This window comes from Aphelocoma coerulescens, chromosome 1A, assembly GCF_041296385.1.
Source record: "Aphelocoma coerulescens isolate FSJ_1873_10779 chromosome 1A, UR_Acoe_1.0, whole genome shotgun sequence".
In the NCBI taxonomy this organism is placed as follows: domain Eukaryota; kingdom Metazoa; phylum Chordata; class Aves; order Passeriformes; family Corvidae; genus Aphelocoma; species Aphelocoma coerulescens.
Genome location: NC_091014.1, coordinates 11,001,906 through 11,015,202, shown reverse-complemented (window position 1 = coordinate 11,015,202; position 13,297 = coordinate 11,001,906). Strand labels below are relative to the sequence as shown.

The 13,297-nt window shown below is 34.3% G+C and overlaps 1 protein-coding gene across 12 annotated transcripts in view; it reads right to left on the bottom strand.

The window, feature by feature from the left end:
- The window catches only part of CACNA2D1 (calcium voltage-gated channel auxiliary subunit alpha2delta 1), a 368,603-nt gene that overhangs the window by 167,533 nt on the left and 187,773 nt on the right, over nt 1-13,297 (bottom strand). For all 12 annotated transcript variants that reach the window (XM_069035534.1, XM_069035542.1, XM_069035561.1 and 9 more), the window contains exon 5: nt 5,912-5,956. In XM_069035534.1, coding sequence (XP_068891635.1) covers nt 5,912-5,956 — 45 coding nt within the window. The remainder of the gene's footprint in view (nt 1-5,911; nt 5,957-13,297) is intronic.

Genomic DNA, 13,297 nt, shown 5'->3' with positions numbered 1-13,297 from the left:
TACGGTCTATATAAGTCTAAGAGCAAACTACCCTGTCAAAATATTTCCTCTGTCTGCATCAAAAAAAAGGCTAGAATAAGGCATTTGTGTGTGCAGCTAATACCCATTACAGTGAGAAACCAAAACAAACAAAAACTCAATAGGATCCATGCCATATTGCTAAAAATCAAAGTAACTGGGACAGATGCAGCCCAAGTTCTCAAAGAGTTCAAATTCAAAATATCTCCATGAAGCACCACTCAATTAGTATTTCAATCTATTTACAAATTTACTCATTAGCCCATTTCAGTATCATAATTCTCCAAGAATGTACAAAATTTTTTCTAGAACAAGTGATAAATTATGTTTTCCAGTGAAATTTTCACATGCCTAACTCTACCATATACCATCAAAAGATGTGACAAACAGAAAATATGAGAACTAGGTATTTAGATCCATGTAAATATTACTTAATCTGATACATGCGACACCTTGGCCAGGTTAAAAACCTTGGTAGTTCAGACAGAGAAGAAAGTAAATCTAAAAGTAGCTGCAACTTACACACATGAAGAATAGCAGTCATAAAAATAAGCTCTAAACAGATATGTTGTATGTACAACACCTACTTGTTGGCACCTTCTTGCAGGGGTGTGCAAATCACAGTTATTGTGGAGTTATCTATCTAGATTTTCCAATTGCTATGACATAGACTTTGCCCGCTTATCATAAATGAGAATAGCTGGAGCAAATCTTTTATGACTTATTTAAAATATTTCTTCAGTATTGAAGCAGGAAAGGACAAAGCAAAGATGAAAACACAACACATCATATTTATGACTGTAATGTCAAACCATATTGGTTGTCATACAATGAAAGCAGAAGGAATAAGAGACCTGAGGGAGCTAGGGAAGTTAGCTGGTTACTATTGCTAGGCTGCCCTATTGCAAAAGGAGCCTACATCCTCTACAGCTTAGCACTTAAGCCCATTCTAAATTATTTGAGATAAATTTCCTATTGGAAGTGCCTGTCCTTCACTGTCTATGAAACACTGAAACGTCAGTAGCTTTAGCTCAGGAAAAACCTGATGTTTTGAAGTCCACCGTTAGCTAAACCCAGATGGTAAGACTGATTTGGTTATTTGCATGCTTGCATCCAGACACAGGGAAAGCACTGAGATAGACTACTCTTACACATGCAGAGCTTTCTAAAAGTTCTGTCTTATCAGAAGCGGGTTTAAAAGCCTTGAAAAGCCAGAGGAAATCTCTATCTGTTGGATGACATGCAAAAGCAGTCACTGTCCCAGCCTTCCATGTAGTGTCAGGGCCAGCCATTACACTCAGTTTCAATTTTCAATCCAGCAACTGACAGCTGCTGGACTTGCAGAAATCTGGCATCACCCTTTCAGTCTCTAGAAATCTTTTCATACCTGTCTCCTTTGAGACTTGATCACTGGAGTCCCCCATCTGCCCTGCCTCAGTTCCAGACACTCCTCCAAACTGATCACACTCAGGTGCCATCTCCCCCTCAAGGGCTCTACCTGACCCAACACACAGCTCCTGAAACACTGGGTTACAGAGGAAACTTTTCTTTTCTGATGTCCATTTATAAAATACATAAAATATCAAACTAGAATAAAATAAATAAATGGGCCATTTTTCAATGTATGTTATAAGGCGAAAAGCCAGGAAACTCCTGAATTCTTGTGGCTGGAGGAAAACAGAAAACAAACCAGCATTTCTTTGATCAAATCTGCACTAGGTTCAGACTTGTTTGCAAGTAAACCTGAGATAAATCATTAACAGAATTCTCTTTATTAAATTAATCATAGGTGCACATATAAGCTGATTTTGCAACCTTGATACCATGAAGCAGTAGAAAAGGCAAGACTTGTGTAAGGGTATAAGCAGAGACTCAATAAACTTCCATAATCACTGTCAGTGCCTCTAAACCTCCAAGTCTCTTCTTGGGAAGAAGCAAATCCACAAGGAATATGCCATTCTGGTCTCTGCTTACTTCTGCCCAATGCTTATTCATAACTTCCTATTTAAAAAAATTAAAAAATGGAGGGGTGGAAATTATTTTGTTTTCTAAAATGTTTGTTAAAACACACCATGATTTTTCTGAAGAATTTACATTCAAAACTAACTAGGCTTTCTAATTTTTTCAACAGTATTCAATTTGATGTAGATTTCTTTTCATCAGTATCTATAAAACCTCAACTTGATAGCTACATTTATGCTGCAGTTTAAACTCCGAGAGAGCTAATGTTTCACAAATTATTCCAAAATAACAAAGCACCACTGAATTAGGAAAAATTCCTAAACCTAAGGCACAGACAGCTTATCGGTTTTAAAAGATTCCTTCCTTCTTTATTATAAAGTATTATAAAGTATTATTATAAAGCAACAAAAACCATATTTTTTTGAAAATCAACCGTAGGCATGCTCCAGATTTTTGGCTCTAGTGGAATCTGCATATTGACTCCTAGTCACATTGTGGGTCCACACTTTGTGCAGATACTTACTGCCCAAAGGGACCCATAATTTTACAGTAATTCAGTAAAATAAAATTAAAAGTGCTGCTGTCAGTTAGTACATGGTCAATAATTGCACAAGGACCACAGCCCTGTTAGTTATGACTGCAAACCAATATGAGCCTGCATGAAGGAAATGTCTAGTAAATCAGTTTTGCTAACTAGGGACACAACTCTTGCCAGGAGATGCAACTGTCTGCTCCCAATTCAAACCTAGGGACTACAGGGAAACTGCAGACTTCCAATGATGTGAGGCTGGTTTCATGTTAGAGACATTTCTTTACTTGTAATACTTAGTTCTTTCCAATAAATCATTGAAAAAATTCAGTCTTCATTTCCTTAGGCTGTTTTATCTTGTGCAGGAAAAACTTTATAAAACCATGATAAGAAATTACACTAAAAATTTTGGAAAAGGAGCAAGATGCAAAGAGGAGATGAGAGAAACATTAAGGAAAGAATTTGGGATAAAAGAAAATTAGGCAACTGAGCAATTCAGTGCATGGTGGAGTTGTGGATTATTTGAACACAAGGAAACAGAAAAAAAAATTAGGAAGAATCTGTAAACAAGATGTGGAATAACTGGAAATAAAATGGAGACCAATATAAAGAAGAGAGAAGAATTGAGCAGTGAAGCAAAATTACTATAAATAAGGTAGGGGTACAAAGGACAAGATGAGAAAACAGGAAAAGCAATATGAGAACTAATGAGAAAGAGCAGCTTAATGTGGGACTACTCAGTTGTCCAATATAAGCACTGCAGCATTTGTCCAAATACAACAAGCTGTTGACACCTGCAAATTAAAGTGCACAAACAGGCTGCAATATATCAAACTGAAAGGGTTCTTGGGAAAAGGACAATGGATGAAAACCTGGGAGACCTGTATTAAATTACAAGTTTGGCCATTATCTTCCTACGAGATGTAAAAAATGGGAATACAATACCTCCTACCTTGTTGTGAGGATAAAACTCATTAATTATCATCAAGTGCTCACACATTATATAGAGCACTGGGGGGGAGGGGGAAATAAGCAAGCAGAATATAATTGCTGTTGTAGCATAAAGAGTACAAAAGGTCTATTACTGATTGATGGACTACGGGGTTACAAATTGATCGTTTTATCTGAGAGACTGAGAAATCCAAAGGCCAGAGAATGATTGGCCTCCACATGCTCTTTTATTTTTTTTAGTACAAGCAAACCCAGTCATTAGATTTGAAAAGGCCCATCACGACAGCAGATGAAAAATGAGAGAAGGATCTGCTGAATGTGGTATGGAAACGGGAAGAAGGAAAGCAAACAGTACTGCAGCATGTAAACATACACCACAGAAATACACAGACTTTAAGAGGATTGCTCTTGTGAAAAAGCTGTAATATTCAAAGGATGAGTGGAGACAAATAAAAACTGTCAGGCCAGAACTTTGAGATTAATTTCTTCTAATTCTTCAACATCCAAAAGCTAAGATCTAAAAGGATCTGTTATAGGAACCTGGTCAACACAGAGGAACACACACCTAGAACTGATTTAGTTCAGACGACCTTAGACATCTGTCTCAAAACAAACTGAACAGCTTTCTAGAGATACTCACAGAGATTAGTTTAGATGTCTAATTTAAATAAATTAATTTCTGCTACTAATTATTCTTGATTGTACTCAAAGATAAATACAATATCATTTCCTGTGAATAAATGAAGGCTCACAGCATGGAAGAGGAAAGAAAGCCTGGACTTCCTAGAGACAGAAAGAAATGGATTGCAAACACAGTTTTACTAACCAGTGCTTCAGAGATGATTCTATTAAAATTTCTTAATATTGAAAGAAAAAAATCTGTCTCAAGCTTTTTTTTTTTTTTTTTTCAGGCAGGAAGAGGGAAGAAGAGTCTGTGGTGTTTGCATACGTAGCTGAGATCTGCATGAAGGTCTTCTCAAAAAAAACCCAAAAAACACTATCACTAAAAAAGACCATTGTATCCTTATCACTCCTTGACAATATACATTATTATGAACTTCATTCTAATAGTTCAAAAGGTCATATAAAGAAATTAAAACTGAAACAGAAATAAAACAGAATATATGGTCTAACAAAATTTGTTTTAGGGTGTGTGTGTGTGCATTTTTTTCTTGAAAGGAAAAGAATATCCGGAAGAAAATGATAAAAAACAAAGACAATAAACTCTGAAATAGTATTTCCTTTCCTGGCTTGCCTAACAGATTTGGATTTAGGTTGTAGAAGTAGTAATCTCAAGGCCTTTCCCAGTACTACTCAACCACAACAGATACATCACAGTCTCTTATTTCACACCACAATCTACCATCACTATCTGGTATATTTAGACTAAAAATCCAATATTTCAGCTTCAAAATTCTGTTTCCAGAGAAAATTAGCATCTGCCATCCCAGTGAATTTAATGAGAACAGAACAATATATTTCAAATTAGGTTACTACTAATGAATTTTACTTAAATCATGCAAACTTTAAAACCCAGGGCAGTAGTTTGTTGTATCTGAAATCAAGTACTCATATCTCTATACAACCATATGAAAAAGTTCTGCTTGACATGATCTATGTACCTTAATTGTCTTACAGCAGAAGCATCAATTACAATAGTGATGCCATCAATCTCTAAAGTACACTTGATTAAAAAGTGCAAATGAAGCACGCTGGCAATTCTGATTAATACATTTACAACATTTTTATATGGTTTTATAAATTAAATCTACAATGAAGACAAGCAGTTGTATTATCTCCAGTGTAGGTAAGGATAACTTGTATTGCTTTTTTAACAATTAATGAAAGATAGGAGACTTCAAACCTTTTAAAGTAAGAGTTTTAGTAAATCAGGAATTGAAGTATCATAGATTTACTCTAAATCTTGTGATTGGATTTTCAATTTTCCCAAATCTTATTACAGTCATATAAATGATCACAAAGTGAATGAAAATAATTATTTAGTAACATTTCACATCTTCTTTCTCCTCAAATAAAAATTTTATTATGAAGAATACAGAACAATATAATATGATCTTGGAAAATAAGGCCAGGAAATGGTTCCTTCAGAGTAAAGTCAATTATTTACATTTATCATCTTGATTCACCAATCCTACAATTATAATTTTATTACATTTCAAAAAGTGAATTATACTGCTGTCAGGATCTTCATTCTCCAGCACATTTTCTGCCTGACCAGTAATTCAAACTGTATGAGAGGAGACAGACTTTGAGAATTAGAACATAAAATATTGCCTGGCTCTTAAGGAAACTTTTGAAGACATTTGAAGTTTTTTGCTTTTTTGCTTCTGCCAAATCTTTAAATTATCATTTTAGAGTTTCATTAATATTTTCAATCCCCTAATTTTCTGAGATTACAGGCAATGTAATTAAATGAAACATATTACTTACATCATTCTGATCGTCTTTTGCATTGTAATAGATTATATCATTATTCTGTAAGAGAAAGAAAAGTAATTCTGTTAGTTTGAAAAAGAAAATAAATTTATGTAGCAATAATCTCTACTATTGTAAGATAGATTTTGAAATAAACCCACAGTTCTTTATGTATTCTCTTTGAAACATGACAGACTTTGATCTTTGCTTTCTCTCTGTTGCATGCACAATTTCCCATGCTCAGGCTTAACTTCATTAATTTAATGGTTCTTCTGTTGGAGGCTACATAAGTCACTCAAAACACAGCTAGAAAAGTACAGATAACATTGGACAAACTCCAGCGCTCATAAAAGGCTTCCATAAGCTGTTTCTGTCACAGACATGTGACTTTCACTGTGCAATTAGGGGATTTATGCACCATGACATCCAGCAGGCAATAGATACACCGAGGCACGGGCTTTGCTTAGTGGAGTAAGTATTTGCTGCACACATGTTTATTGTTTTATTCACCTCCCACTGTGAAAATAAAATCTGTGGAAATACATCACAGGAGAGTCTGGCTGTTGGAGTGTAGAGCAGATCCTGGCAGCTCTGTGGAAACACTGTACCATGTAATTCAAGCAAAGCAAAGACGGAGAAGGTTGCTAGTTGGCATTCCAAAATCAGTCAGAAATTCCATTCAGTGTTAACTTCTACAGCAGTTTGAAAATTGAGGTATGTCCTATGGAATACAGTTTTCTTTTCTGTTTCAACATTATTGAACCATTCAAAAGCCTTGAAGACTTAGAATCACTGGAGCAGCTTTCCACCAAATAGAATTTCTGCAATGTGCCCAAAGCTTTTTTGAATAAAACCAATCAATTTTATGTGCAATTCTGTATGAAATAGAGACATGTATGAACATAGTATTTTTAAGTACCATTATAGATTTTGAATAAAGAAAAAGAGAAGTTACATTTCTTCATATCCAGCAGTGTGCTTAAAATAGGTGATTGCTGTTGACCTCCAAAAATTGTCTCAATTTTTTTTTTTTCAGTTGTTTATGCTAATACCTTTTATGTATCTAAATAAAAAGCTGAACATAACAAAGTGTTCTGTTTTATAAATAACAACAGGAAAGAATGCTTTCAGTAATCAGTTTTCAAGTGGGTAAGCCAACGACAATTTTTACTTTCACTAAAGAAGTATGACATGTATTACAAGGTAATGCAGTTCATCTATACAAACCATAATTTTACTCATTCCATAAACAATGATATCATTTATTCTCCTTTGTGACCTTTTAGAGAGTCAAACATGAAATATATTACAGATCAGCTAAATGCCATTTTGAGGTAAATGCTATTAACACAAATTCATCCTTCCCTCAAAATGAACTTTTTCGTTTTTCCATCAAGACACTCTTCTATCCATAGGACAGTTGGTTTTGTATTGGTATCTGGACAACAAAGATAGATCTCAAGGCAGTACAGACACAGGAGGAAATTCTTTTCATCATTAAAGACTGAAGCTAATTTCTTATTCACTTGATTGTTGCAAAGACCATAAAATGCTTGTGGAAGTCTTTGAGTAAGTCAGGGCAAAAGATTCTATTTTCTTGGTTCTTCTTCACTTTGTAAATAGCTATGTACAAAATAACTGCTCTGTAAAAAAATGTGATTGGTTCAAAAGCCCCTCTGATTCTTTAGGAGGCAACATTTGAAACTGCAAAGGATCCAGCTCTGACTTATACTAGCTAGAAATGTTAACACAAGTGTTTTCACCACAAGGTCATCTAAAGAAATTTAAAAAAAAGAAAAAAATTGTTCACCACAAATCCTTATGTCAGGTTGTATTAGAGCAGTTACCTCACAGTCTCATCCCTAGAAGGTTTTTGTCAGCAAAAATGAGAGCAGGAAAAGCAATACAGACATAATTAACTGTTTTGGTTTACTGCTTTTGTTTTTTAAAGGAACGTTTTCATGAAACACAATTTCTATTAGGCCCTCTCTTGTATCGACTCTCATCTAGATGTGAGTTTATTTCCTGAGCCCCTCTCCACTGCTCTTGTTTACCCTGTCATCAAATCATTATTGTATAGGATTTTTAACACAGTCATCAATAGACACAACTCTCTTTATCTACTTAAACAAAATTATTATTTGTTTACACAATTATATTTTCCTTGTCTTTTATGCTTTTTTTATTTGTTTAAATTTCTCAAAGCTGGCATAGCTTTACTATCTATCTCTACTGAACAGTATTTTTTAAATCACCTATTAGAATTATGTTTCAGGAACATGATATATTTACAAGTTAATGAAAATAAACACTCCCTGCCCAAATGACTTAGATATTTTTTGTGAGGCTATTCAAATCTTGTAGTCCATTACCCTCCCTGGAAATATTACCTATACAATTCATAAACTGACACTGACATTGGGCATATCTCACTACTCTTAATATATAAAATATGAGATACCCAGTGCTACAACACACTGAATGCTGTACGGGTCACAAATTAGATTCATGGATCACTCAGATCTTTAGAGGACAATTTTTCATAATTTAACCACTTCTAGTTGACAAGAACAAATTGCTTTGTTGCAGACTCTCAAGTGAGTAGTTTAGTTATTTATTAACTTCTTGACAAAAGGAATTTCAATCTTCCCACTGTTGTACACTTTTGCCACCAAGTGATACTGCAAACTTGGTCAGCAAACCATAGGTACAGTGTAAATATCCTAGATATTTATTTTTGTTCTTTATCCAGTAATGCTGTGAGCGAGAGGGGGTAAAGACTCACTGCTTCTTCTGTTCACCATTGAAGGGATTTGGTAAGACAGTCCTGAAGTTAAACAAATGAAAGAAAGACTTTAGGAGACCACATGAATAAATAAAAAACTTTAGTGCAGTATCAGCATATGATTGTAAAAAATCTCTGCAGTTGGGAAGTGAAGGGTAGTTTTCAACATCTTTAATTCCCCTTTCAAAGCAAAAAGGTTTAGTATCTGAGAAAGACATAGGCAAGCCATATAAAAATTACACTAAGGACCAGGTCATAAATGTTTTATTTTTGACTCTTACTATTTTCTTTTCTATCATAATTTTTCTTCCACACTTTCATTGGTAGTATTATCTGCTGAAGTGAGATTATTCTGCTATCTTTACATTGTTTTTCATTTCATTAGTTCTCTGTTTTCCAGCTCAGGGTAGAAAACAATTCCAATGGGAAACATTACATATTGGGTAATAGTAATAAGTTCTTAAATTTCAACACACAAAATCCAAAGTTGATGGTCTCTATAATCTCTGTGTCTAGAGATTTGAAGAGACATGTAGAAGAAAAGCATGGGAAAACATCATCTTTCAGAATATCTGCAGATGAAATTTGAGCTCACACCAAGACTAACTTACCCTCAGATTTTGCTTCTCTACAGAGCAAGTTTACAGGCACAGTCCATTGATTCAACAAATAAATGCCTAAATTCAACTCAGGATTACATGAATGAAGCTGAAGCTGGCTTTTCCTCTCATGAAATAATGCTTTTTTCAATCAAGTTCTTTCAAGAACAACGAGAAGGGATCGCATTGCAACAGGACATTGGACACTACAGAAAATTATGTACAGCAAAAATTGTAGTAGTATATTTATGCCATTTTGCTGGTAAGAGATATACATCCTCCTTTACCAAGTGCCAGAATGAAAGCTCCTGGTCATGCCTGTCATGTAGTGGTGTATGCAGGAAAACTTCCTCTCTTAACCTTATGCTAGAATTCCAAGAACTTATCATGAAATATGTGCTCCACCAACTCGTCTAAAGATTGTTTTTTGAAGTCTTTTTCAACAAACATCCAATTCAGTCTGTTCAGAAACATTGCTTTCACTGAAGCTGTGGTTAAGATTACATAAACCCTCAGGTCTATCCACAGGCTTCCTAGAGGCTCTGCTGAACCCAGGTCCTGTGATGCAGCCTAAAATGGGGTTAGGCCTACAGGGGAGATTGGCCTAAAGTGAATTCTAGAACTTTATGAGACTCTATAATGAACTACAAGAAAATAAATAGAATATTAAAAAAAAATAAAATAAAATAAAGAAAGGGTGAGGAGAAGAAAAAAAGATTTTCTTCAGCTTTTTATATCATAAGAAATTAATATAATGTATTAATTTTGACATATATCACAATTATCCTTTTTTCCCTAAAAGATGCATTTCCAAAACAATTGTAGATAAAATGTGAAAGTAAAAAAATTTCACTTTTAGCCATTACAGAGATGATAGAAGATAATGAGCTCCCTCAGAAAAGAAAACAGAGGAGCATTTGTTAAAGGTCTCCAAAATTCAAAGATTTTCTTCAGGAAACTCCTGGAGGCAAACCTAAAATTAGTGTAGCAGATTATATTGCAAATATATATTACTGCATAATTAGTAGTTCATGTTTTAAAATCTGAAATTACAGCCAAATATGTTTATTTGGATTTTGTTTTAAAACAGGATACTTCCCATGACTTCTAAGTATTTACTCAAGAAGTGCTAAAGCACCCAAAGTAAGGCAATGTATAAAGGCTGCTCTATATTGCAGGTAATCCACAAGTAGTGAGGATTATTTTAGTTTGCAGGTAAGAGGTAGAGAAAGAAATCAAAATCTGAGAAAAACCAAACCGTGCTGCAAACACAAGTCTGATCTTGAGTCTTCAGTTTACAAATAAGTTCTTGGAAATATAGATACAAATTTGGAGAACATTTTAAAATCATATTAGTCCCACACACTTGGAAAATACAGTCACATTAGTAAAAGAACTGGTAGTCCTTTTGCTTAGCAGGAAGCAATTAAAATCTTAATAATACTGGTCCATTTCACTCTTTATAGGCAGACCAAGGGAAATTAGTGTAAATGCCTACAAATGCTAAAAAGGCATTTCATTAGGTGTTGGCAAAATATCCACTTTAATTAAAAAAAAAAAATTCCTTGTATCCCCTTAAAGAATAAAGAAGTGTATTAAAAAAAGTTCACTCTAATACCTTTGGGATAATTAAGGTTTAAACCTATCCTAATAAATCCTATGACAAATAATCCAGACAGTTTTAGTTTAATCCTTTATACAGCCTGACATGCAGTTTAAGGGACAATTAGACCTTTAAGAGAAGAAAGCTAAATATGGCCTATCACACATAAAAATATTACATTTATTTTTAAAGAGGATAACATTAGGGAATAAAAGCTTGCAAACACGGAAAAAAATGAAAATGTCAACTACTACCATCTCTTTTGTTACAGCTTTGTGATTTTATATAAGTGAAATTACGCATATAAAATAAGGGGATTAGCAGCTAATAGCTTTTTTTTTCCCCTTCAGTATCCATGTGTAAAAATATTGATTTATCACTTGTCTTTAAAGTGAACAAAATTTCAGGCAGTATAGTAAACCAGCTGCAATTATAATTACAATGTATGCATGCAATTACAGTGCCTGAACATGGACTGTAAGAAACCAGTTAGAAAGTGCATTTAAAACATGATCTTGAAACTGGACATAGAAACAAAATATTTTAAAAATCAAACTATTAAAATCAAAAATCGAACAGGGGAATAACACTCGATCAAGAAATACATCACTATATTACCCATAATATGGACAAATGAGTCACTTGAGTTAAACATTTTTCCCCCAAACATATTTTGATTAAATAACTGCTTTGTCAGAATATTAAATTTCATACACTAATTAAAACCTTCCCGGTCTGCACTATAATTTATGACAAGCCTTTTTTATCAGATTCATGTAAAGGGTTTTTCCCAAGATTCCACTGAGACTACTAATTGAAATGAAAAGTTGAAGGTAAAGATTACAGCAAATAACATAAAGGGGAATGAAAGGCACACTCTTAGTCATAGAATATCCTTTCTTTTAAATGGTGAGAAAGATCAACTTTATCCGCATTCATTTACAGGTTATTCCTTCTCTGAAATTATCAATCCATAAACCTTCAAATTTATAGACAGTTTTCATGAGGTGGTCACTTGACCATTCACAGATGCATCAGAGTGATAAATAAAATAAGTAATTTATCAATTATCTGAATGCTTGACAGCGGGACTAAAACATACAAGCCTAATATAGGGCTTATATAAGGCATCTGTATAAACAGAGAAGTGTAACACACACACAGAATCCAGATCAAAATACACTCCATGAAAGATATACTCTCAAGCCCTTGACATCGATTCTGAGGAATTTTGATCTGAGTCTAGATCCAAAGACAGCAGTGCTGATGGTGGTCAGATTTTAGGTATCTGAGTTAAAAACTAAGATCTTCAAAGAGTTCATTGAAGTCTAAACTTGGAAGAATCTAAAACTTTGGAAATATCTGAGATTCCAACATAAATCTTCTCTAGGTATCTGACATCCCACATGCCCCAGGCTAGGCTCTGCCAACTCACCAGCCCTGTGACAAGGGCAGGTCTCAGCTTACTCTGTGCACAGTGACTGTGTGTGCAAAATGGTGCTGCCACCCATCCACTCCTTGCTCCACTCACTGGCCTGACCTTCTCAGTGACACCTTTCCTCGTGTCCCCCTGCTCCCTGTGACAATATCTGATTATGTGCTGAATTTAACCATGCTTGATTTAATTTGTCCTGTGCAAATTATAATTAGTGAAGCTGAGTAAGAAGTTTTTTATATCACATTCAAATCTCAGGAGGAAACTGTGCTATTTTTCACAGGGTACAGTAAGTAGGATTTTTTATTCTTTTGCCTCAGTGTCTATATTATGCTACATTATACACTTACTTAGAAAAAAGGGAAGAAGTGAAGAGTATTAAGGTTACCTGCATAACCTCAAAAAGAAGGATAACAAACATTAGAAAGAGTACTTATGCCTTCAGATCTCTAGAATTCATCATAGAAACTTTAAAGAATAGGCAACATTTCTCCATGTCAAACAAAATTCCGCAATTTTGAGGTATTTTTCATTGTAAGAATAACTGTTAGAAACTGCCATTGGACTACTTAAGCTGCCAGGATGATACCTAACTTCATGAAAAAAGTTAAGAATACATTTCAAGTACTAATTGCATTTTGACTGTAGAATTAAAAGTCAAAAGTAGTTGAATGTGTGAGGTTAAATGAAATAGAGCCCATAAGATGATGAGAAATACAAGTCAGACAAACACCCACCCAAATCAAAATCTACAGAGCTGTCTGTTCTGAAAGAATACAACATACCCCATGAACAATTTCTGCATAAAGACCCCCTCTGGCTCAATGGCCTGTAGTCACACAGAAAGCTCTGTTCGACATGCAGATAATTGTTAATATAACAATGGAATTTTGGCATTTTCCCTACTGGTAAGGATAGCCTATTTTTTTATGAATTGTTTTAAATTTTGGGGGCTTTTTAAAATTTGCTTTAATTTTTT